Here is a 27,525-nt window from a genome sequence, read left to right as displayed (position 1 = left end):
CGAGTCCCATCCTGTGATTACTCTATAGCAGGGGTCACCAACTCCGGTCCTCAAGCTGCTGATTCAAATGATCAGCTCATCAGCAAGCTCTTGAGAAGCCTGATAACGATCCTGATCATTTTAACAGGTGTGTTACAGCAGGGAGAGATAGAAAACCTGCAGGACAGGTGCTCTCGAGGACCGGAGTTGGTGACCCCTGCTCTATCGACTATTGAACATTTTAAATGCTTTGTTCTGGGTTTCGGAATCACTAAATAGTTAGAATTTACATATTTAAATCGAATATATAACATCATTAATGATGGCATCACTGTGTAAAATCACTTTCCTGTCAAACTCAGAGGTATGCAGATTTTTTTTCATCAAAATTACTTGAATAGCATTTGATTAAATTCACAATCAATTTACAGAGTCGATTAGGCAAAGTGAAGTTCTGTTTGAATAAAATAGTCATTAATTCTCATTTAATGAATATAATTTCAAGCCATTAATTATACTTTACTAAGTATTTTCATTCATTTTTCCTCCTGTGCTCATTTATGCCTCTGAATATCAGGCTTGGAGAGAATGTGGGAGGTTGATAAAGAGTTCACATTGGTATAAAGGTAGTCACCGCGCACATTCAGGTAGTCGAATAAGCTGCTAATATTTGTACTTGGGATCATGTGGAAACCTGAATACAGACCCACTCTTTGTCATTTTATTTCGGTTAGTTCTATTTGTCAAATTACAGTGAGCACACGTGATTGTAAAATCATCACCCTTGGATTCAAACAAGTTCTGTGCCAAGAAGGTTCAGCAATCGCTACAGTATTTTTTGTTGTTGTTGTTGTTTGTTTTCCCCACTAAATTAATGTGGATGTGTAATTTGGTTAATTAATTGCGTAGGCTTATCTGCGACTCATAGCTTGGTTGAGAAGTACCTAGGCTTGTCAGAATCCATCTTATTTGAAATGTTTTGTGTGCTCTGTCTTTTCTGAGGAGTTGCAGGACACTTAGTGGCCTTTTCCAAGTCACGCCATTCCAAGTATAGTGGCGTAAATGAACGTGTCCTTTTGTATGCACAAGAATCAACGGGACAGTTACTTGCAATTAGCAACAAAACTGTATGATACGCAGACAAACATTTTCATACAGCAAAGAATGAAGCCAACACAACAAATGAAAATAGACTATTTTTTTCCTAAGTCTGAGAAAAGTCAACATTAAAATACAGTACAGTTTACTCTAGTTAAGTACAGTACTGTACTGCATTGGTGTTACAGTATATTTTTTCAACAGTATTTGGACCATGTTTGTTATACTGTACTGTATTTTGTTCATCTACCTGTACTTTATAGTGCAGTTTTTGTTTAATAATTTTTTTATCATTATTATATTGCTCGTGTTGGTAACTTGTTACACATGTATTTTGTTAACATACTTGCACATTTATACAGGACATGTACCGTAGTCGTTTCCCACATAAGGAAATTCCATTATAAGGAAAGATTGGACAATGCAAATAGGATTCCTTAGTAGAGAATACCTACTGTATTTATTATAAAACGTCCGTTTTAGAAGAAGGAAGGTCAAATAGCCTTTTGATAATTGTTTACTTTGTTACACAATACCTAGTGACTTTTTTTTTATCTTGCATTTGACAATTACTCCATATATTATAAAATAAATAAATAAATGAAACACTAAAATTGTTAAAAAAAAAACAAAACTTCATTTATAAATATGTGAACAGCGTTCTACAAGTTTATCAAGGGAGGTCAGTTGGTTTGGAAAAAAATGAGCACCGAGCAATAACTCCCGGGGCTCTTCTGAGAACCAGACCAAACTGGATATATTATATCCCGAACTTTTTTTTTTTTCTTCTGGCTCTTAACAAAGACTGACACTTTCTCCTCTGCTCCCTCCCTCCCTCCCTTATCTTCTCACCTTGCTGACTTTGTCTCATGTAGTCTTTTTTTGTGTAAACTGTCAACCCGAACCTTTTCCAGTGAAAATGTAAAATCGTGGAATTGATCAGATGGTCTGTCAAAGCAATCAACCAAATTGTCTTGATGAGAATATTGGGCAGAGGTGAGCCCGCCTGTCCAGACGGCTACACCATAGACTCATGGGAGAATGGAGGATTGTGTGCCTGACAATTCTATTCACAAAGGATGTGGAAGGTGCACACATAATTGGAATTCTGATAACAGGCATTCTGCTGTTTGGAGTTGGCAGTCTCCTGATTTATCGCAAAGTTCAGAAGACGCTAGCAGCACTTTTGGAAATGGGGAGGCTGCCCGTCATGACTGAAGGTCTGTGTTGGGCTGTCAATACTCAGACTCAGGTGATGAGTGACCTCAATCGCAGGCTGTATGAGATTCCTGAGTTCCTTCACAAATTAGATGCCAAATTTGAGAGGTTGTTCACTCACCTCGGCGTGGAATGCACCACAAATTTGGCTAATTGATGCTCATTGAGTGTCTGGCTCAAAGCTAACAGAAAATTAAAGTTAGGCTGATCTCAAACAATAGTTATCAATAGTTATTGATGTTGGCCTTAGACGGCTTTTTATCTCCTGGATGTTATGCTAGATGCTCGGACCCCTATCTCCAGAGATGGGCATTCCGTCTGACCGGACTTGCCAGCTTTAGTAAAATGCCCACCTTTGCCTATCTCCGTCCCTACCCCTCCTTCTCTTGTGATCCTTGCTACTGCGTCGTCAGTCAGCAGAGAGGAGAGACGGTGTGTTTTGGGAGCGAGTTCCACAGACTTACACATACATACTTATATGGATACATTTGTCAATACACAACTTTTTTCAAAAACACCTTCTTTGACCCCCCACCCTTCGCTTCAGTGCAATATGCTGAATTGGTGTGGACTACCTAAGTGTGAGTATGCGTTGGGATACTGGCACATTGGAATTTGGGGAAATTAAGTCTATGATTAAAACTATTTCGATAAAATATAGCCTCTTCAAAAGGCCAAAAATGAGGCAATGTTTGAAAGGAATTTTAAAATGATTGACTTCCTATTCCAAACTCAACAGGGGTTGAGTTTAGAATAGGGCTCCAGAGAGTTTTTGTAGGTCTTGGACCATTATATATGCCTACAACATTTGGTAGATCCTGGTGTAATATTCGGTTTGAGTTATATTTAGGGGGTGCGCCATTGTTTAAACCGCACCAAAAAATTAAGAAAATATTGATTATTCCACCAGGTGTGACGTGTGTGGGGGGACGGGGGGGGAGAAGATCCATGTTTTCATGAATGTTAAGACCATCAAAATCTGCGTCATTTTCTCGAGTTGAGTTTGGGAAAAGCGAGTCGCCATGGCAACAGCTTTCAACAAAATAAAAAGCTTTGCTTGATGTTTCATCTTTAACACCTTCAGATGAAACACCAACAGTTTCAATACAATCAAATATAATCTCTAGGTGGAGTTCTATCAAATGTAATCTCATAAAAGACCAAAAATGGGGCCTAGTTTGAAAGAAAATTCTAAATTGCGGGGTTCCTGTTAGGGTTAGCTTATGGCTCCAAGAGACTTTTTCGTAGATCTTGTGCTCTTACATATGCATATGGAAAAAAAGCTAGACTTTAGTTTATTTTCAGAGTGGTACAAAAAGCACTTGGCACTGATGGGGTGGATTGGCTCATATAATATAAATGTACATATAATAACATATGCACTGTATATACATGTAGCATATTCATATATTAACTTGAGATGATTTGTGTGCACGCTTTTTTAATTTATTCATTTTTTAAAATGTATCGGATCGGGACTATTTAAGTATTAGATCGGGGCTGGAACAGCAGATCCTTCAAACCGAAGACTCAGACTCGGGTTCCAAAACAAGTGTGATCGGGGCACCCCTAGGAAAAAAAAGCATCGTTTTTAACCTGGACTTAAAAGCATTTAGACTCTGGCCCGACTTCACTTCTGTTGGCAGCTTATTCCATTTGCTTGCAACATAACAGCTACGTAACTCCCACTTCACCGTGTTTGCTTTGAAATTTGGGATCCGCTAATGGACCTGGGGCCGCAGACCACAGAGCCCTACTGGGTTGATATTCAATTATTAGCATTTCTTTAATGTATTCAGCACCCATACCATTCAGTGATTTATAGACCAGTAGCAGAATTTTAGAATCTATTCCACAGCTGATTGGGAGCCAACCTAAAGCCTTTAGGAATGGAGTAATAATGTATTTTCTGATTTCTTTGTTCTGGTCAGAACCCTGCAGCTGTTTGATATTCTTTTGAGGGAGTCTAGTCAGATGACCATTAGAATAACTACTTGTACTGGAGATAAATGCAAGGATAAGCTTCTCCTTATCTGCTTGCAGCATGCAACCCTTCACGCGGGATATGTTTTTCAGCTGGTTAAAGGCTGTTTAAGTGATTGATTTCATGTGACTGCTGAAAGTCACGTTCAATACCAACTACAGACTATAGCCAGGCACAGAATGTGACATCACGTCTCTAAAGTAATTTATGGTAATTTATGGTATGTCCACACAAAGACACACTAAAGGCATTTGGGGGATTTATCCGTTCTGAAAAGGATTCTGAAAAAATTAAGGGTCATTAGATGCCCCAAAAAACCTCCACAGGATCGCAAGAATATTTCTTTGAGGCCTATCCCTAGGTGTTAAATGTATGCCTTACTATAAAATATTATTTACACATCATTAAAAAAGGTACCATAAAAATAGATTTCTAATATGAATATTTAAAAAGTATTAACAAAGCAGTCCGATATGATATGGCTGGAACCGTGTTAAAGGGAAGTGTTTCCAACTTTGAACAGCAAAATAGCATGAAAATTACCACATGAGACACTGGGGAGGCGGGAAGACACAGTTGAAAGGGAGAGAGAGAGAGAGAGAGAGGGAAGCACAAGAGGGCTTTCTGGCTGAGGAGTCGCTTGGTCGGAAGGCTGATGCTGAGCAGAGTGACAGCAGGCAAGCCGAAGATCTGTGATAACTGCTCTGTCTGGCTATGTTCTGTTCAGTCACTGAGAATGCAAAAAAAAAACTAATTAAGTCTAAAACTCAAGAAACTAAGTGAACAAAACACAGGGGAGGGACTCCCCACCACTAACAACAGGCAACATGAAGCGACATAGGACAACAAATGGAGACAGAGTGCAGAAAAACAGGGAACTAAATTACAAACAAACTGACGAGGCAAAGAGGCACACGCAGACAAGACAGATGTGCTTTGAGAGAATTGACAAGGAGCAGGCGGAGACAAAGACATAAGGAGCCAGTCATGGAAAGGCACGAACAAGAAACCAGAGCTGGGCATCTCCTAACCACCACCGCGCTCCTTCCTGCATATTTAATAGACCACGTGGTCACGGTCCATCTCTCGTTGGCGACAGCCAATCGGCGTCGAGAACATAATCTTCACGTCACACGCAGGGGCCGTACAAGAAGAACAAAGAAAAAAAAAACAAAGAAAAATATCAAACAAAAGCAACAGGTACACATGTACGCCGTGGTCATCGGTGAACCAAAAACAATATGGAGCACGTGATTGCGTCTGTGGGACCCCAAGGTACACAACATTGTTTTATTTTTTCCTTACTCGGCCGCATGTCAAGAGTGTGGCACCTGCGTGTGACTTGGTACAAGTTAAATCCGTTCTCGACGTCGTTTGGCTGAATCGGACCGACTGGGACAATGTGGGTCGATTAATCGTTCCATCCCCGTTCCATCCCTTGACAGCCAGTTGGCGTTGAAAACGTAATCTTCACGTCACGAGCAGACACCGCCAAACGGAAAAAATATCAAACAAAAACAATAGACACACACACAGGCACAGCGTGGTGATCGGTGAAATGAAAATAATATGGGGCACATGTTATTGTGTCTGTGGGAGCGCAAAGTACACAGCACTGTTTCATTTTTTCCTTACTTGGCTGCGTGTCAGGAGTGCGGCACCTGCGTATGACACGGTGCAGGTTATGTCCGTTCTTGACGTCGTTCGTTCGGCTGACTCGGACCACGTGGGTTGATTACATAGGCAGACGGGTAATAGGCGATTCCCAGCTCTGCAAGAAACATTGAAAAATAATACAGATTATTCATAACCCGTTAGGAACATAATCAAATTAATGAGCTGTGTTAAACTCAAACTAACAACCAAGAGATGAACAAGGCACCCCAGAATCCCAATCATGTCATCACATTGGATACATTGTCAAAGTATGGATTGTCACTAAAGTTGAATGGAAAAAGCGAAGACACAAAATCAAACATACTCTTCAGATAAACCCAAGGTCATGGAAACATCACCTCCTTCCACCAGGGAGTTCTTAAAAAAACACTTTGAAATTATTAAATTAGACTCGCAGCAAGTTTAATCATTTGATGGAATAATTGTATATTATTGTACATATGTGATCATATAAAAACATATTGCTTGCTGTAAACAGCTTTGAATTGCGCTATGCCCACAAACTCAGACACTGATCCATTCACCACTGCAAACATATACCCCCTATTAGGTATTATTGTGACTTGTGCCCACCTCTTTTATATTAATAAAATGAGCAGAAGGGAAACAAAATGTTGGGTGACCTTGGTGAGCTGAAAGCGACTGTCTACCCTTTTGCAAAAGACAAGTTCTGACTGTTTTGGTTCTTTCGTCTCCTGTCTCGATTTGGTGCACGTCTACTTGGGTAATTCTACTGGATAACTTTAACAGCATTACTTCCTTTTCACCACTGTTTTCTTCTCCCGTCTTCGGCTTTGCCACAGTTGCCCCTTTCTCGGTCCAGAATGGACACATTAGGAGGTATTCCCCTTTTCTAAAGTCAAATAATCTTCATTATAAATTGGATTTGGTCATCCCATCATCTCCTGATTGCCATTGGTACATTAACATGAGCCTATATCAAATCCATGTGGTTTGACCTGCTGTGCCAAACTGTTCGTGACCCAGAATATTGATCCCTTTAATTAACAGTTAAGCAGGAGCCCCAGGCTTTCTGCTGTGCACACATGCTGCAGCGCACAGGTTGGAACCCTTCATAATAACTTTAGTACAAGCACTTTTACTCTTGGGTAATCAATGTAATTATTATTTATACAGTGCTCGGGCCCCAGAGGATGCTGAAAGCTGCACACATTTTCACAAAAACACAATCAGTCCAGCTCACACGGGAATGGTCAGGCACTTTCAGACGCACATACACACCAGAAAGGTATCCTGCAGGTGTCTCTGTCGACTTCAGAGGTAATTACAAGTGCCAAGAAGGAAAATGGGGACAAACCCAGGACAGTGCTGCAGGCAGTGCTGTCACAGGCCTGCAGACAAAACCAATAAATATCTTTTTTTGGCCCTACAATTGAGCAACAGGTCTAAAGCATGAGCAGGGGAGGAGGAAGACAGAGATGTAGTTTACTACATCATTATGACTCTGCCTGTACTATTCCTATTTGCAAAGTAAATGACATTACTTGATACACAGGACTCTGATTTCCATGGCCAAACAAGTTATTGATGACAGCAGGTCAACACTGGAGGTGAAGGACAGGATATCATATTTTTCTTTAAACATGTTTTATTTGAAACATCTGGGTTTTGTGTTTTATGTATGCATGCAGAGACATGATTTTCTCCAAGTTGAGAAAATGCCCTCAGTGCCCACAAGGTTCAAGAATGCGAGGGTGGAGGTGATTGATGTTTCCGTTTCTGCCACACATCACTCCTGCTTGCCTTGCAGCAATGCCAGCCAGTGTGGCTGACAGAACCAGATCCACTGCTCAGTGTGCACTGTCCATGTTGATTCATTCCCCCTCCATTTGTCTTTGATTCATATCCTCACCCCAAAGCAGAAATGTGTGTGTGTGTGCGTGGGTGTGTGTGTGTGTGTGTGTGTGTGTGAGTATGTATGTATGTATATGTACAATATATGTATATACGTGTGTATTAAGCGTGTAACGGTTTTTGTATTCGTCCCGAACCTTCTCGGTACAGGCTTCACCGTTCGGTGCCTGAGACCAAGCGACCGCCACATTTGTTGTTTTAAGAAGAAATAGTTCAAAACAAATGTAATGTAGAAGAACAATGGTGAGTGCGGGAGAAAGCATGGAGCTAGAGGAGCCGTCTGCACTATACAAATCAGCCCTTTGTATAGTGTATTGTATATATAGTATAATCAGCCGGGAACATTTCGGCTTCCGTACGGCGGCGATGGAGTGCCAGGCAGCGAGCGGTGGAGCGAACAAGAACTGTGTATCGGCGTTGTTAGCCCTCCGTTCGGTATGTTAAAGGTAACACTTTAAACATGCTAACATCACCGCGATACAGGTGGAAAAAAGAAACCCGTTTAACACCAACAACTTATCCCCGCTACTTTTAAGCAGCCTGGAGAAGTGAAAGCAGAGTCAATGATATTTGTAATTTCTGAAGCATATACATAGCAACATCTATGCGCCCATATGCTTTAGTCATGGAGCCGGGCTTCAAACATTTATTAAACATGCTGGAGCCCCGTTCCATCCCGGGCGCATATTAGCAAGACCGCGCTGCCTGACATAAGCAATCACACAAGAGCCGTGGTGGAGCGCGAGCTGTCCTCTGCTGCGCCATAACTCTTAGAACGAAGTTAAAAGTTACTAGTTGGCAAGTGCTACCTGACTTTATCTGCAGCCTCATTCTATCCATACAAGAAAGGGGGGTTTCCTGCGTTTAATTATTATTATTATTACTATTATTATTATGATTATTAATGAATAACCCTAATGCGCAAGTTTTTATTCTATTTTGTGCTTTTATAACAGGGAATGTTTTTGCTTTATACCAAATTAAATTATAGCTTGCTCTCCTTTAAAACTATATTTTAAAAAAACAAGCTAGTCTTATGCATTTGAGACTTATTGCTGTACCGAACCCATACCGAACCGTGACCCCCATACCAAGGTATTAAAGTCAGTTTAAAGAATGAACACACAACGTGCTGATAACTGTACTGCTTCTCACTCACGCTCACATCATATAAGCCAATCACCTTTGTGTGCACTTCAGGGACCACTCAGAAAACATATACTCTTAGAAGATTATAAGTGCCGCATATACATGTGTACATTACACATACACACACACACTTTGTTTGCACATATTTCTGTCACTGTTCTGAGGCCCTTTTGTCTTTTTGTTTTTGTAATGAATAACAATACGGTCTACTACAGACAGAATGTTAATCATTTTAATTTAAAAATTTAAATTTTCATCTCATGGGGATTTATTATTGTAATAAAAAAATATATTACATATGAACAGTATGTTGAATGTATATATCCGTCTTGTGTCTTTTATCTTTCCATTCCAACAACAATTTACAGAAAAATATGGCATATTTTGGAGATATTCATCAGATTCGACTTGCGATTAACTAATTTGATGCCTACATCGTTTTAAATCGTTTTTTATCATCTACTAGTACACCCCCAACATCGCGTTAACCATTTTTTTGCGTTTTTTGGAGGGCAAGGAAAAACTCACAGCCTATCCCAGCCGTGTTTGAGCAGTAGGCAGGGGTACATCCTGAACTGGGTGCAGGGCACATCATAGACAAACAACTATTCACACTCACAATCACACCTAATGTCAATTTAGAGTGTTGAATTAATCTACTGTGCATGCTTTTTGGAATTTGGGAGCAAACCGGCGTACCCGGAGAAAACCCACGTAGGCACAGGGAGAACTTGCAAACTCCACACAGGAAGGCCGGAGCCAGATTCGAACCCACGACCTCTGCACTGTCATGCTAACCATTCGAGGACCGTGCCGCCATTAATATTATTATTACTGAAATTATTATTCTTTTTCTAGCTATGTCTTTGGCATATAGTGGCAGGCATAACAAATCATTTCTATTCACGTGGATGGCAAATGTACAACCAACCTGTGTATCCATCTGTTGCCATTCAAGCTAAATTTAGATTTTGACACACATAATCATTAGGCATTTAGCAAATATCATCTGAGTAGCATGATGGCTCTTTAGCTAGATGCACTTGTTTACTTTGCATTACTTGTGGTAGCGAGGAAGGTGGCGGAGAGGGGAGAGGCGCACCCCTGCAGAGCCGACACCTGACTAATTCCATGCTGCATTCAAAATGACGGTCTCGTTTGGTTCACATGCTGACAACCACCTGCTGAGCATGCTCACAGAGGAGCGTGTCTCTGCAAATTAGCAAAAACCTTTGAAAAAGGACAGTTGTCGCAAAATCAAGTATATTTAGATGCATTATATTGGTGGGGAAAAGATTATTCAATCCTAACTGAGCAAGATGCAGCTGCAAACTATATTGTTATTTTTTTGTTTATTTGATCTTTCACTTCCAAAATTGGGAGTCGGTGCAATGGAAAGCCTCCTATTTAGTTCCAGTACCAAAGAAAGGCAGCCCATCTTTTCTCAAACAGCCTGTAGTCTCCAGCCCGGCACCTTCTTCAGACCCATCCCTGGCCCCTAACCCGCTACCTGCTAAGCGCAACCGTTAGCTATGGTTACATGCAGCCAATGAACCTTTTAAAACACAAATATTGGCAGTGTTCTGGTTTTTAAAAGCCATGTACACGCGTGAAATAACCTGAATATGCCCTTATCCTGGTTTTTAAAATTTCATGCCTGGGTTACTTCCTTTCCGACCCGAATATGTGTGCATGTATACGGCAATATCCTGAATGCACAGCACACTACGCAGGCTCAACCACATGGAATTTTGGTCTTTGTAGTAGAGGAAGTGCTTGTATTGAATCTTGGTCTTTGTAGACACAGGAAATGCTTGTAAGCGCGGCATCCTCGCCGTAGCGTGCCTAACTTGAATACAATGATTCCATTGCGGCATTTTCACTGTATTTTCTGTCTCTTCGGCAAAAATGACACAGTGTGTATATAGACACATATACACATAACGTGTGTATAAATCCGTGTGTCTGGTGCGCAACTCGCCGGAAATACACTTGCCAAGAGGTAAACAATCATGCTGAAACTCAGAGGTCTAACACGGTGGCATACTTTTGGAACGCGGAGGAAACTGACTGCTCTATCCCTGTGGTGAGTGACATGAATATAATGTGTTTTATTGACGGTAGCAAGTAACAAGCGGAAATGATGTCTATTTGCGACACGATGTCCGTGCGTCACCGTTTCAATACTTTTATTCAAATGCGGGTGTACCTCTGTCCACTCACGCATGTAAACGGGATTTTCCGAATGTTTCAGAAATCAAAATTTTGACCTTAACCAGAATATTGGCTGCATGTAAATGTATTCATTTTTTGGCTGATTATGCCACCCTCCACCGCATTGACTGATTTTCTTGACGTTCATGATTATCCACTTTTGTATAGTGAATTCTGGGGGAGTGCTGTGTCACCCACAAGGGAGACACATTCATCTGGAACCTGTAGCTTTAAGGTACAGGTGTCAAACTGACAGCCCGGGGGCCAGATCTGACCTGTCACATCATTATATGTGGCCCGCAAAAGCCAATCATGTTTGTCAACATTATGTTTCTTGCAAATTGTCTTGACATTTAACAACACTGAGATATGAGATATTACAAGATTTTTGTTACCAACCCCTGTTTTAACATAAATAGAAAAGTCACTGGCCTCTGATTTCAAAACTAGATATCCATCAATTTGTTGTGTATACCTGATAATTTTTCGAGAGAAACCATACAATGTGGCCCATGAGAAAAATAAGTTTGACACCCCTGCTTTAAAGGAGGGGAGTGAGTGATATAATTGAATTCCTTTGAATGGGTTGAAGGAGAGTAGCTTGCTGCTTGTTCTGAAAACGATACGTAAAGAGTAAGTGGAGAGTAATGGGATTACATTATTGAGACTTTTGGTGACACCCAAATTCCTTGTTTACACGGCAGGATAATTAGCCTGATTTTAGCCCTGATTACCCCCTCTTGACAATCGTAAGGAAGATCCAAATGTCGTAATGATTCCAAAGATGATAATGTCAGATATTCCTACCGTGTGTGGTGTGTTCAGAATGATCGCCACTACTCTGAAGCACATTTGGGCTCAAAACGGGGATATTCAACATGTTGGATTGTTTTGGCCTGTGTGTGGTGTGCCCCCAGGACAAACGAGCTAGCAGCTGGTTGAGAGTGATGTGCAGTCAATCAGAAAGTGATGTGACAAGGCAGCAAGTAAGCACGGTGGGGAATCCAAAATCAAATCAGTCATGACGCAACAGAAAGTCTCTGCTTGCGCTGTCTCCACTCCTTTGACCAACACCTTTTCTTTTTGTCTCGCTTTTTTTCCATTAGAAACAAACCACACACTATTGCCACTGCCTCCACTTCGTCTGTCATGTTTGTTCACTCTCAATCTTGTTTAATCTTGAGAGGTTGTGTGAGATTTCCCATCTGACCTGGGAATATTTGTGAGTGAAATTGATTTGTGTATGATGTGTTGATTTTGCCATTTGGCTGCACCACACACCGTGTGCTCAAAACCGTTATACCCATGATTTTTTTTGGAAGTCGGCAGTTTTAAAATCATGCTCTCTGAACCAGGGTTTAGTAACAAAGGCAGTGCAATCAGTATATATATATATATATATATATATATATATATATATATATATATTAAAATATATATATATTAAAATGGCCTTCCTTTATACAATGTGGAGGATAGTGAATGAGAAGGACATAGCAAAGGCACTTTCTTGTCTGATTTCACAACAAACGCATGGGCCGTAAAAATTGTCCCAGCCACTGGGAAACCACTCCATGCCCAATCACTTAGCATAAAGGTAATGGAGAGATTGCCGAAACCTGCTCTGGACCTACTGCAGTCAGTCTATTAGCCCTATGTTGTTGTGGATTACGCTATCATCTACATTATCTGCTCAATTATGCTCATTCACACCTGTATGGTAGTGGTGGTATTATGAGATTCATGTTCTCTGACTCCCCCAGTGCCTTCAGTACCAACATTTTTGTTTTATGAGGGTCAGTTACAATGGAAAATCAATAATATGCATATTATCATACAAACCATACAGTATTTTGACGGAATGTAAGGATGGAAGCACGTTAAAAAGAAAAAGAACAGATGCGGTCGGTGGACAATTATTTTATATGAAGAGAGACGAGGATGGAAGGGTACCCAGGTCACGGACGGAGGACGGTCCAGCAAAAAACGGTAAAGTGCCCATCTCTGGTAATGTGTATGTAATGAGATGTGTTTTTCTGTATGCTATTATGTTTTTATATTAACTGATGATGTAAGGGACTACAGTTGGAAACTGGATTTTCAGCTAAAATTGGCGCATTTACACAAATGTTGATTAATGTGCGCTGTCCCTGTTTAACAATAAATGAATTAAAACTTCAAGACACATTTTAAATAGGTGTGTTATTTTATGCTTTTTACACTTAAAAGGTTGTGAAAGATTAGTCCACTTTTATTTTTATTTTTTTTTACAAGTAAAAAAAAAGACCTTTTACCTAATGACCTATTCTACTTCTGACTCAGACACTAGTTGATACTTGGTACATAAATACATACATTCGACCTTTATGCATCATCATATCAGAATGTATAAACCTTTTATTTCTTTTTTTAATGTCCATTCATCCATCATCTATACCGCTTATCCTCACAGGGGTCGCGGGCGTGCTGGAGCCCATCCCAGCTGTCTTCGGGCAGTAGGCAGGGGACACCCTGAATTGGTCGCCAGCCAATCGCAGGGCACACAGAGACAAACAAACATCCGCACACACAATCACACCTAGGGGCAATTAAGAGTGTCTAATCAACCTACCATGCATGTTTTTGGAATGTGGAAGGAAACCGGAGGACCCGGAGAAAACCCACGCAGGCACGGGGAGAACATGCAAACTCCACAGAGGGAGGCCGGAGCCGGGATCGAACCCACGACCTCTGAACTGTGAAGCGGACGTCTTTTTTAAATGTATTTTCTTTAATTTATTTGAATTATTCTAATTTAAAACTTCTTCTGTATGACCTATGAAACTCCTGGTGAACTTTTTCCTTAGTCTCTCACTCACTTGGGAATGGATCTCATCTGTGACCTGGAGAGGGCACTCCACCCTTTCTGACTGAGGACCATGGTCTCAGAATTGGAGGCACTGATTCTCATCCAAACTGCTGCACACTCAGCCGCAAACCTCTCCAGCAAATATTTGAAACTGACAGGTTGATTTGCAAAAAGCAGAGACGAAATAGTGAAGCGACCAAAATCGAGGCCCTCAACACCTGTCTGTACCTACAAATTCTGTCCATAAAAGGTTATGCACAGAATTTGTGACAAAGGGCAGCCTTGACAGAGTCAAACCTCAGTAGAAACAAATGTGACTTGGTCCCTGGAATGTCAATCAAACGGACACCTGTTGTACAGGTAGCAAAAAGCCAGTTTTTGGGAGTTTCATTAGGCAAGGCAATAGCATATAGCACATTTCATACACAAGGCAACTCAATGTGCTTCACACAAGCAAAGACAACACTTACAAGCATTTACAAACACAACAGTTCATTTCAAAAGCAGAGAAAACAAAAGTGGCCAACAAAACTACTAGAATGTACATTGACAACATTTAAGCACATTAGCAGAAAACTATAAAAACGTTTAAAACTAAAGAAGTAAAAGTGGGTTTCTAAAATACATAAAAGGTAAAATATTTAAAATTGTCTAGAGGACCTTTATCAAAGGTATGAGAAAAAAGCAACGTTTTTAACCTGGATTTAAAAGCATTTACACTCGGGGCTGACTTCACTTCTGTTTATTCAGATAAATTCTTCTTCATCATGTTTACCTTGAACTCTCAGTTCCACTAATTGACCCAAGTCTGCAGATCTCAGAGCCCGACAGGGTTTATATTCAATTAGCATTTCATTTATGTATTCAGGAACCAAACCATTCAGTGATTTATAGACCAGTAGCAACATTTTAAAATCTATTCTACACTTAATTGGGAGCCAGTGTAAAGCCTTTAGGACTGGAGTAATATGCTCCAATCTCTTTGTTTGGGTAAGAACCCGAGCTGCAGCATTCTGAATGAGCTACAGCTGTTTGATGCTCTTTTGAGGGAGACCAGTAAGAAGAACGTTACAATAATCAAGTCTATTGGAGTTGAAAGCATGGATAAGTTTCTCCTGGTCTGCTTGCAGCATGCAACCCTTCAGTCTGGATATATTTTTCAACTGATAAAAGGCTGTTTTAGTGATTGATTGTATATGACTCCACACTCCTGGAACACCCCCCACAGGACTCTCAGAGGGGCACTCAACTCAACTTTATTTATAGACCACTTGAAAAAAACAAAAAGCCTTAAAAACCTTAAAAAAGCACTATGTATAAGATCAAACATGTATAATAAAAAATAAAAATAAATAAAGAAATAAAAATATACAATAAGAGCTCACTTCACATTGGCATTTGGCATACAGGAAGTCCAACGAGTCATACTCTCTTTTTGCATAGCATACATGATGTTGAGAGTGAAAAACAAGATAGAACTCTCCACACACAAATAAGAGGGCGCCGGGATGCTGGAATTGTAATCTCATTATCACAGCATGCATGATGTCACTCATCTTGCAAGAACTGAAATTTGAAAATAAATTAACATCTGCAGTTTTCAAACAGCCATGAGTTCGCCCATTGGTGAGAAATATAAATTCAGTAATAAAAATTGAAATACTGAAAATAAATAATTTTCACATACTTCATTTAACAGTAGGACTCCCAAAATCTTTAAACTATTAGAACTACGAGCGCCTTCATTTTGACGGATTGCTCTCTGACAATAACGTAATCAACTAAAATGATTATTACTCGCTACAAGAGTGTCTAAGAAAGGTATTTTGTTGATTACGATTATGTTGTGTGCATCTTTCAATGCAAATTATGTCATATAAATGAATGAGAAACAGTTGGTGGAATGCCTATTGTCTCGCGTGGCTGGCTAACAGCCAATCAAAGTGATTGTCACTGACAGGGCTTTGCATACTGAAATTGGTGGCTTATTCATTCAAATCATATCTAAAAAGCACCACGACACAAACATCTATTACTTCGCCACAATTCTAGGTAAGGTTTGTTCCTACCTCCACCCAGGTTTTTGGATTTATGCATTCCGCTTTATGAAACCATGACTGATTACCGGACAACAAACAATGTTGCTAACTATCATTATCATGTGAAGGTGATGATACTGCTAAGCACTAAGTAAACTGGAAGGATCTAATTACTAATGCTGTGGTCTGTACAGCTGATACCTGAACACTATGTTCAAACACCTTATGTTACATCATCAGAGATGGCAACTACTTCATTGATATGTAATTTATTATTATTAGGTAACTCTGTTATCCATCCATTATCGATACCGCTTATCGTCACAAGGGTCGCGGGGCATGCTGGAGCCTATCCCAGCTGTCTTCAGGCAGTAGGCGGGGGATACCCTGAATTCGTTGCCAGCCAATCACAGGGCACACAGAGACAAACAACCACACTCACAATCACACCTAGGGGCAATTTAGAGAGTCCAATCAACCAACCAAGCATGTTTTTGGAATGTAGGAGGAAACCGGAGTACCCGGAAAAAACCCACGCAGTCACGGGGAGAACATGCAAACTCCACACAGGGAGGCCGGAGCCGGGATCGAACCCACGACCTCTGAACTGTGAGGCGGACGCGCTAACCAGTCGACCACCATGACGCCCGTAACTCTGTTATTCAAAAGTTAATTCCCATTATACTTGAACTCCTAGCACTGTTATGTAGTTGGAAGTACGGGTTATGCCAGATTGGTGTGTGTCTGCAAGCACAATAGATGAGTTGGTAGTCTAGTCTTTTTCATTTTCCACCAGGCTGTCAGTGTTGATTATATTGTGATTGTTAGATAGTAATTCCGTTTTTTAATTGACTTGTGTAAAAATGGAAGACCAGCAAGGGAAGGGTTTTCACTGCATCTGTTCTAATTCTAACCAAGAGTTATTATGTGTTTTCTTTTGAGCCCATTTGAGTAAACAGTGCAGATGGTTTGACAGGAAATAATGGAGAAAATCTGTTGCTTCAAGTCACAGAGTGATTTTGCCTTGTACAATGACTTGAGGGAGATTTCTGGCTTTTTGTTTTTCCAAAACAACTGTGTTTTAATGAATTGAGTGTTTGGAACCATTTATCAGTGGGAGAAGTGGAAAACACTTCACTTGTTCACTGCCAGGCCTCACAGTTGGATGCTATTGGTGTACTGTTGCAGTAGCTGCCCGTAAACAGCATTGATTGGGTTACAGTAAAATACCAGTAGGTAGTTAACACGTGGTCAGTTTATCATTTTGATAATTGCTATGCAGTCAATTCGAGAGTGCGGTGTGCGTTTGAAATAGTCTTCTTCATCTTTATATTTCCATATCTGCGGGCAACTCATCTGGTCCTCGGTGGGTAGCTACGGCCCGCGGCACCATGTTGGTGACTCCTTGTCCAGAACAAATAAGGTTTAGCAGATGTCAATAATCGTGCAAAATAATACATTTCAGCCAAATAAATTTGATATATTTTTTTTACATCATCTATGCAGGATAAAAGCTCCTGCTCAAGACAGAACAAATGACCTTAGAGAGCTGTTGCCATGACAACCTTACACAAGAATGACAATGTAATTCAAAGGACAAGATGTGGAAGATATTTAAATGGAACAGAAAAAACGATCTAAAAGATGCACCAAGTTATTTTTTTGCAACTTGGGTTTCCTTGCAAGGTGGAACTACAAAATCTGTGGCTCGCCATCATTATTTTCAAATTCCCCATGGTGTTTGAAACGGATAACATCCACAGCACTATCCCCCTCTGCAACTCTTTCAAAGCACAACATGCATGAAACTCAAAACTTTTTTTTTTTTTTGTCAACTAAATTATTGGAAAAAAATGAATCCTTGTCCTGTATATTTAAAAATGAAGATTGGGGAAAATAGCCAATTTAGTTGATTTGGCAAAAGCTGCAGCCAAAGCGTAATACTCTTGAAATTAAAACTGCTAGGTGTTGGTGAAGGTTCTGTATATATATGTGTGTGCATTTATTTCATGAAACCCTGACCGTGGTTGGTGTGATATTGTGTTGTCACGATACCAACATTTTGACTTTGATACTGTAACAATTATCGACAGTTTTTCAGATTGACCATTCCACATGCCACATGAGACTCCTGTCATCATCTCCAAAGAGGATGCTGGTTTGTCTCCAAAGTGGGTGAAGACCAACCCCACCTGTGAGATTCAAACATTCCAAAAACATGTGAACTCCAAACAGGACACCCAATAGAAATGCAAATGTCTTTGCGAGCCACAGAGCAATTAAATAATGAGGCTTCCTGTCTTTGCGATTTTAAATAGTAACTCTACAAAATACTGTCAGTGCGTTCCATCTGTTTTTTCAGTCTTCAGCTTTCATGATCAAGATTAATTAAGAGTATAGACTTTCGGGGCGGCACGGTGGTCGACTGGTTAGCACGTCCGCCTCACATTTCAGAGGTCATGGGTTCAATCCCGGCCCCGGCCTCCCTGTGTGGAGTTTGCATGTTCTCCCCGTGACTGCGTGGGTTTTCTCCGGGTACTCCGGTTTCCTCCCACATTCCAAAAACATGCATGGTAAGTTGATTGGACTCTCTAAATTGCCCCTAGGTTGATTGTGAGTGCGGATGTTTGTCTCTGTGTGCCCTGCGATTGGCTGGCAACCAGCTCTGGGTGTCCCCCGCCTACTGCCCAAAGACAGCTAGGATAGGCGGAACATCAAACAAGCCGCTAATCTTTACTTTTGGTGGAGAGTCAATTGTTGACTCATCTCAGCTTCGACTTCTGTTTCGTCAATCATAACACCGTCACAGACCTCCATATTTTAAACACCGTCACAGACCTCCATATTTTAATGTATGTAAGGAATCGCTATACAAGCTCTAGATAAAGTTTTACCTTGACAAAGACAACTGATTAATTTTTATTGCCACTGTCAGGTTAAACTTACAAAATGTATTATTGTAGTTAGCAGTGATGTAAAACTGTACAACTGAAAATGTTTTGCCCATCTAACACAGACAAATGAGATAATCAAACTCTTAAAAAAATATATTTTGTGCAAACAGCTTTTAGTACAGTGCAGCAGTTGTACACCTCTGCAAACTACACTGAGAATAATAAAAAAATGGGTTTTATTAATTTTTTTTTTTTTGTAATTGTCAAATAAATACCTTTTCAATCAGGTCACAATGAAGCACATGCATCCCCTTGCTGTGTTGATACAGATGGTAAATTAGGTTTGAATGTGTCCACAAATGCATCAAAAGCATTCCGGAATTCCATGGAGGAAAACTGGACCCATTGTGTCAATTTTTTCAGGCCCATCACATAGAAGAACCAAAGTAGCAGCGAGCAAAATGAATGCACCCCTTCAACGTGAAAACTAGTGTGGGTACAAGACCAGTCACCTTTATATTACGCTTTAAAGGCATGCAGAATTGAGTACACAAACAACAACCTCAAAAATCATGAACCTGCAGAAGAATGCTGTTGAAACAGCACCAAAGCACAGTACAGTCTTTGTCTTGTCTTATGAGAAGATGGAACAGACACAAAGCAACAGGGGTTATGAGCCCATAATGTCAACGTACCAATATGTTGCTTTCGCCTTTGCTCGCAGAGACCAATAGTGTTTTACCACTCCATAAAACCTTCCATGGTTCCTTGCCAGTAGATTCACATTTCAATATTGCGCACACACACACACACACACACACGCTCACTGTAGGTCAAGCATACGGTGACCTGTCTAGGCAATAGGATGAAATTACAGTTCTTACACAGCCCTTGGCCCTGTGCCTAGTCAAAGCGATTGTCCCTGACATTGTGCATCAGTGCACATTTGTGAGCGTCTATATCCACGAGATTGTCTGTGACAAAGAGTCCGAGGAACGTGGGAGAGCCTCACTTGCGTAGAATAACAAGTAAGAGTGTTGTTATCTTCCAGTTTGTTTTTCCCGGCAAGGGAATAAAAGAGGAACGTGGTAAGTAATATGAGAGGAGAGCTGTCATTGTATGTAGCCTGTGCACTTTGCTGATGATGTATCCTGCTGCCTGACAACAGATGAGTTGAGTAAAGCTAGAAACTCATTCCAGATTCCAAACTGTTATCCACAGCTTAATATTTTGCAGTGAGGATAACTTTTTGAAAGGGTCACTTTCATATCATCAATCAATCATATTTGAATTTAGAAAAAGAAAATTATGTGGATTTAAAAATGGTAAATATAATATTACAGTAAAAAGTCAAATCAATTGTAAATTGTAATTTGATCAACCATTTTAGTCATTATAAATAAGAATAAGAATGTCTTTGTCGCTGTAACACGTAAAGAAGAAGGTGCATAGACAGTGGTGAATGGACTGCAGTGTAAATCCAGCTTCAGTGTGAAGATTTGTGCATGTAGTGCTCCACTCTCAACGTCGACTTCAATAAACAGTTCTAGATATGCAAAGACACAAACAAATTAAAACAGTAATAGAATTTCTCATCATAACACTGTGGAGAATAATGTTAATTCACTTTCAGGAAATTGTTTCCTTCACTTTCTGCTTGGTGTCAAGGTCTGATTTGAAGCAAAAGGTTTGTACACCCCTGGCTTAGACTGGGAAGTCAGTCAGGATAAAGTCTTAACGACTTGCTTAACTCCATCATATTTCAGTGAGCGACGAAGGTTTGCGAACATAAGAAGTGTTGTTTTCGTTCAAGTTTGCAAACAGTCGCAAAGACATCGCCAGGTATTCACAAACCGTTGTAATGGTCACAAACTGTTTGCTTTTTGGTTTGTTTGAAAATGTTCAAAGTTCCTTGGTGACAAGAAAAATTGTTCGCGGCCATTAAAACTGTCTGACAAACGACCTTGCAACCGTTTGCGACCTTGAACGAATCCTGACGATTTGCTACCTCTGCAAACACTCGCAAACCTTTGCTGCTCACTGAGATACGGGCTTTACAGACATATTTTTGGAAATGGACAAATCTCTCATAAAATGATTTGGTTGCGTAATTTCACACTTATTGCATGAGCAGGCCCCCCTAGATAATATGTGTATACATGCAAAGAAGAAATCAGTTTTTCGTACCCCTTAACCCTGTTAAGTCTAAATATAAGAAAAAACATTGGCTTTTTTCCCCCTTTTAAATGTTTGATTTAATCCCATTTGTAGGAAGTCTACATTGTAGAAATGCATCAGTTTTCATATTTTACTTATGCTTGTTTGATGGTTTTAGTTTTTAGTGAAATGTAGTGTTGCAGCGCTGGTCCTTGTTGCTAGCATAATGTCTGTGCTTCTACTCCGATTTGGTCTCATTCACTCAAAAATGTGTAGAAATGTACTTTCTCTGCACAAATTCCGTATATACACAAAATAACTGTTAGATCCATGACACGTGTGCACCAGCCAATTTTCTTTTCAACACGCTGCATATGTTAGTTTCCCAACGAAAGGACATGCTTGATGCAAGTTCGCCAAGGAGGTTTGAAATTACGAGAGATGGAAGGAAAACAACACTTTCTTGAAACCTTTCCACTGGAGGACTGTTGACAAACAACAATGATACCTTAGCATCCACCACACATCACTGGTCTTCAGTTGCTCACTTGAAGAAAAAATGATTTGATGGATGAAGAGATGCAAAGATGGATGCAAAAACAAATAATATTGGAACAAAGAAAAATTAAGGAAACCAGAGGAGGACAAGTGTAACAGTGGTGATCCTGTGTTGTCCAGTCACATCTACCTGGCTTTGAGCATGTGCCACCACTGCCTCACTGGTTGGAAGCCGGCTAAAAACCGGGCTCACCATCCTGGTCTGATGAGTGAGCTTTGACTAACATACACTTTGCACTGCACGAGTTGGCATCCCCTACACTGCCCACCTGATCTCACTTCACAGGATGAGGAAATTGCTCTCATATTGGGAAATCTCGCTTATGTTAATGGTATGAGGGAGAACGTGATGAGAAGTGTCAAGCTCACAGTTCAGGTCATTAGCAAATTCCCATTTTCAATTATATGCGACGTTTTTTATTAATTAAGTGCGTTTTGTCAGATTGTGCATCTTGGGGGAAATAAAATTAACATTTAACATTACATTATGATTTAAAATTAACTGCCATGTTGAACTTTTTTTTTTCGAAAGCTGTCCCTTCATTTTGTGTGTACGCATGGTCTGAGGAGGTCATAAATGTTTCCACAGATTAAAAAAAAAATTCAAGAAACAAATTGATAAATCACAGATTTGTTGGTCAGACGTTTTTACGCCACACCTCTTTACAGATGTCTCGATTCAACAAACATTGTATACTTAAGTCACACAATACTGTCTAGCTTGATTTATTATCAAACTAAAAGGAATCCAACACACACGCACACACACATGCAGGTACCAATGTACCAAGCATCAAGGGGTTTGGATGTTGCACCGCACAGGTGTTTTGTACTCTGCCACATATATAGTCAGGTCCAGGACTTTAGCCTTAGCTTTCTTAAAAAGACTGGCCACATCATTTACATCAACATAAAAAGGTGAAGATATGGTCGATGTATCATTAGAAACACCTGTTGGTGCAGTAAAATCCTGGTTGAGGTAAAAACTGTTAAAGGCCATCTGCTAAATCTTTCTCTAAAGTAGAACCATCAAGTAAAACTTTGTCATTCCCTTCCCTGAAGAGAAGCTTAACATCAACTGACAGATGACAGGAGAGATGCAGGGCTGCAGAAGCAGAGTTCAGAGATGACAGTGTTGAACGCAGACCTGACGTTCACAAACAGGATCCTGGCAAAGGTCCCTGCACCCTCAAGGTCTTCCAGGATGAAATGCAGCCTTATCTCAACTGCAATCATCCACTGACCTTTTGCTTGGTAGGCAAAGTGCAGGGGCTCCAGCAGAGGTCCTGTAATGTAAGTTATTCAAAGGGCTTCATGACCACTGATGTCACTGAGACCTTATATGCATCCAAAACTGCAAGTTAAAATTTCACAAAAACTTCAATCTGTGCTGTGCAAACATTCCTGTAATTCAAGTTTTGCTACATTGGTACACTTCTTTACTGAATTCAGCACAGGCTTTAAAGTTTTCAAATCAAGTCAAATCAAATTTATTCAGAAGTCTTAAAGGGCTTCAACTGCCCACGGTTGATAAATATTAACGACATTGCCTGATCTTAACCCCCAGGAGGGCAAGGAAATACTAAAAAAAAAAAAAAAATTCTGCGCAAAATGAGAAGTGACTGAAATGGCCAGTTGGATGGATGTTTTGTACTGTTCTCTCTTCTACTTATGACTTTCTCCTCACGGCCCTTGTTCTGTCCGGCTGTATGTCAGATGAATATCTCAAAATAAACCACCACAGAAGGAGCATTTGAAACTCCTCTGTTGCACAGAAAAAAACATTTCAGCATACAAAGACATACAGATTCACCGTTGTGGATGAACATGCAGCTCACCAAAACAAAAAACAAAATATTTTCCACCACCTTTTTTTTCCCCCTTAAAGCTCCATGACATAGTCCGCTCAAATAAATTGTAATCCAGGCAATTATAACACAGAGTCAGGGACGCATTCACTGAGCCAAATTTTAGTAAAGCAAAGAGCGGCAGAACATGCCAAGTCTTTGTTGGTCCTTGCGAGGAGAAGCAGCTTGTATTTTTTGTTGGGCAGAACGTAGATTTGCTAGATGTCTCGATAAAAGCAGAGTTTGAAATCGCTCCTGATTGAATCACATTTGGCTGATGCCTTGTACTCTCTTTCTACCCATTCACATACACAAAATGTTAAACGTTACTCCAACAGCTGGGCTAAGACCATGTTGTCTCATGTTTCTCTCTCACTCTTTCTTTATCCATTCCTCATTCTGTATGTACTGACAGGAGCTGGAATTCTGCTCAACAGCTTTTTTTCCCCCTCCATCAGTCAGCATTTAAAATCAACGCCAATCTTGGAGCTCCACTACTTCAGCTATGCCCTCAAATGCAGAGCTGACTACATTTTGAAAGAGCAAACTTTCAAAATGCTAAAAATATGGGTCAGATTGAAATCCCTCTGAATAAGTAAAGGACAGCCTTTTAGGTCTCGAGAAGTTCAAACATGGCACAAAGCGTGCCCATGTACATGTAATTTATATGATAACTCATTGATGACTTATTCTGTTCTTTTTTTTTTTTAATTGTCTGACCATCTGAATCACGTTGTTCTTTTAAGTCCACATTATGTTCACTGAGCGAACCACACCGAAACCTTCCAAGGATGGAGACAATGAGCTTGATCCAGCAATTTGTACAATGTTCTTGAATTGTTTCTTCAAAAAGTCAATTAGATGAATGGGGGGGGGTGTTGTCTCATTCGTAAGTCTTTTGTTCAAATGAATGACTCAAGTATAAGTGACTGAACGGATCACTTCAGGAAGTGATTCTTTTGAGCTCAGCCGCAAGCATTTCAACTGGGAGCGGAAAGTGCAACGTCTTTCACTCACTCGTGAATCTTAAGCAAATGGCCAATGACCAGCGTCCAAGCAAGCAAAACGTATTGTGAGGCGCATGCTGGGAACGTCTAGCATAGGGGTCAGCAACCCATGGCTCCGGAGCCACACGCAGCTCTTTCATCCTTATGTTGCGGCTCTGCGTGGCATGGGAAATTAAATTGTCTGATTGAAGTGCATGTTACTTGTCTCAAAAACGTGCATCATGTCTTCTAAGTAAGTCACATTTTTGGACACTTTTATATGTGGTCTTAGGTTGCATACCAATCAGATTTATTTATTTATTTATTTTTTTTTTTTTTGCAATGTGACCGCAGTCTGAACCTCCAGGTCGCAAACATCCAACATTGACGTCAGAAGCCCCAAATGTGCTTCGCCACCCGGGGCGGAGGGACAGCGGGCAGATTGACTCTGCAGTTGTTTTGAGTAACAGTATTGACTTTATATTTGACTTTAATTTAATCCTACTTGAAACATAAAACATAAAGTGGACATTTATGGTGATAGTAGTAATTCAGCCACGGCTGGATCGGTTCATTTTTTACATGCGTTATAATGTGACGTCAGCTTTAGTGACATCCCCATGAAATGAGATCGAAAAAGCCTCGCCTCATCATTTCCCCCAAATACTGTATTTCTACCTCTGATCGAATCGCTCCACTGTCGAAATGCCCCAACACGCTGCACCACATTTACTTCCGTCAACACAACATGAGTGACGCCGGAAAGATGTAAATGGTTTGTAATTGTGTAATGAAGTAATTTTCTATTCGTCAGTGTCTCATTTGGAACTTCCTAACCTTGGCCACTTACCGCTTGATACTGATTGTCCAAAAAGTCTGACACCACATAATTTTGAATATTAAAACACCAATCAAAATAAAGGTTATTCCCTGTTCAGAAGATTCACATCCCCATAAATGTTGATGTATTAACTATCCTTGCAGATTTCCGCACATTTAGTTTTCTGTGCACCGTGCCTTGCATACATAGACTCTTTCAGTTTTCCCCAAATTTGGTTACAGCTGTATTGACCAAAATGGATTTAATCTTTTTCCCTGTAAAATTCTATGCATACAAGTCCATTATGGGACATAAAGTTTTGAGATTGCAGCAACTTTTATATAAATAAAGACTCAAATATCACCAGGAGTATTCACCCTCTTTGCTGTGACACTTAAAATTGAGCTTGTCATTCTTTTCGACAATTTATCGTGAGTAAACATGGGGTCAGTTCTATTGATTGGGCATGAGCCGTTGAGGGACAGTGTAATAGTTTAACAGTTAGAATGTCTACCTCGGAGACAAGAGGTTCTGGGTTAGAATTTTTGCTTTAGCTCTCCTATATGGAGAGCCAGTAATCCAGCTTCCTCCCACATTCCAAAAAGGTGCATTTGCTGGGATAGAAGGCTCCGGCTGACCCTTGACCCTAATGAGGAAAATCACTATAGAAAATGGATAGCTAGATCTGTTGAGGCATTCACATTGTTTTAGAAGGTACCATAGTTGACAGTGCATTCCAGAGCACTGTCTGTTGATTTCAGGGACAACAGTTTGGGGGTTGGGGGAGGTGATAGGTTGGGAAAGGGCACCAAACATCTGGCCAATTAATGTTCCAATAAGCACAGCACATCCATGAATGTAAGAGATGTTTGGAATCGCCATGACAGCTGGTTTCCAACACACCTGAACAATTAAGAGAGAAGAGCTTTGGTCAGGGAGGTGACCAAGAACCTGATGGTGAATTTGATGGAGCTCCAGCATGCCTCTTGGGGATATGAGCCCCTTGCAGAAGGACAACCGTGACGCTCTCTCAAAAAGGCTTACACAGGATGGTAGAATGCCTCAGATGATCCGCACTCAACAGCAAGAGGCACATGCAGCCCAGTTTAAATTTGTTGAAATACAGCTGAATGGCGCCAAAACAAAGAGAAACAAAATTCTCTGATCTGATGAAGCCAAATTTGAATCCTCCAACCCGAAAGTGTCATACCTGGAGGAAACAAGGTAATATTCATCAGAATCATCCTATTGAATTTAGCCTAGACAATGACACTTGATAGTGACAACATCATGGTGTGGGGATGTTTTCCACCAGCAGGATCAGAGATACGTATTGGGATTGAGGGAAAGCAAAGCATAGCAAAGTCCATCAGTATAGATAATAGAAGAAAAACTACTTGTTGACTACTTGTACTTTGGGGCAAGTTTGACCTTCTGACAGAAAAAGGATCGTTCGGACACACAAAATGAAGGAGTGGCATGGAGAGAAACATGTCTGATTGTTCCAACCAAAGCCTAGACTTAAGTCTGAAGGAACATGTCTGAAAGTGGCTGTACAGAGTTGAAACTTCAGATGCTCCGTAAAGAACGATAGCACCACCTTAGAAACAGATGAACCAATCATGTAGCATCATGGTCAAAAGCTTGTGGTGGTTGTCAAGTTGGACTAAATGGAGTGCATAAGTGATATTTTATGTCTTCAATAGGAGGGAGAGGAGGAGGAGTAGAAATAGTTTGCGTCACAATAAAAAGGTTCTGATTTTCTCAGAGTACTCGGGTTTCCTTACATATTCCAAAAACATGCAGTGTTTAACTGATGGGTCTAATTGTCCCTTTAGTGTGAATGTGAGGGTGAATGGTTGTTTTGCGTATACGGAATGTGCGCTGTGTTTGATTTGCAACCAGTCCAGTGAGTTCCCTCTCTCTTGTCTCAAGTCACTTGGGATAGGCCCCTGTTCCCCCGTCACCATGAGCAGGATAAGCGATGAAGGGGCAATGTGTAATTGTTTATTTTTCATCTTTATTTTTGTTCTTATTAAATCATTCATTACCAGACATTTTCAGACCCTCTTTTACCCTAATGTTTGGAATTTTTGGGAAAAAAATCTAAATAAATTCCTGGGATTGAATGGCTAGTCTGTGAAAAGACATATACTGTAAATATGCCTTTGGATTTAAGAAT

At 40.3% G+C, this 27,525-nt stretch overlaps 1 protein-coding gene across 5 annotated transcripts in view; it reads right to left on the bottom strand.

Moving 5' to 3' along the window:
• LOC147153387 (uncharacterized) overlaps positions 1-27,525 on the bottom strand; it is a 54,227-nt gene that overhangs the window by 7,492 nt on the left and 19,210 nt on the right. For 4 of the 5 annotated variants that reach the window (XR_015086598.1, XM_086029079.1, XM_086029088.1 and 1 more), the window contains one exon: positions 5,915-6,050. Coding sequence is in view for 3 of the 5 variants with exons in the window: in XM_086029079.1 (XP_085885205.1) it covers positions 5,915-6,050 (136 nt within the window). In the remaining 2 variants the exon portion in view is untranslated. Of the gene's footprint in view, positions 1-4,654; positions 5,010-5,914; positions 6,051-27,525 lie in introns of those variants that run through there. The other variant, XR_015086597.1, reaches the window with a different exon arrangement.

Source organism: Filicampus tigris, chromosome 1 (assembly GCF_054856515.1).
Source record: "Filicampus tigris isolate MCC_2025a chromosome 1, RoL_Ftig_1.0, whole genome shotgun sequence".
Classification (NCBI taxonomy): Eukaryota; Metazoa; Chordata; class Actinopteri; order Syngnathiformes; family Syngnathidae; genus Filicampus; species Filicampus tigris.
Note: the sequence above shows the minus strand (reverse complement) of the source record. Positions and strands in the feature narration are given on the sequence as shown.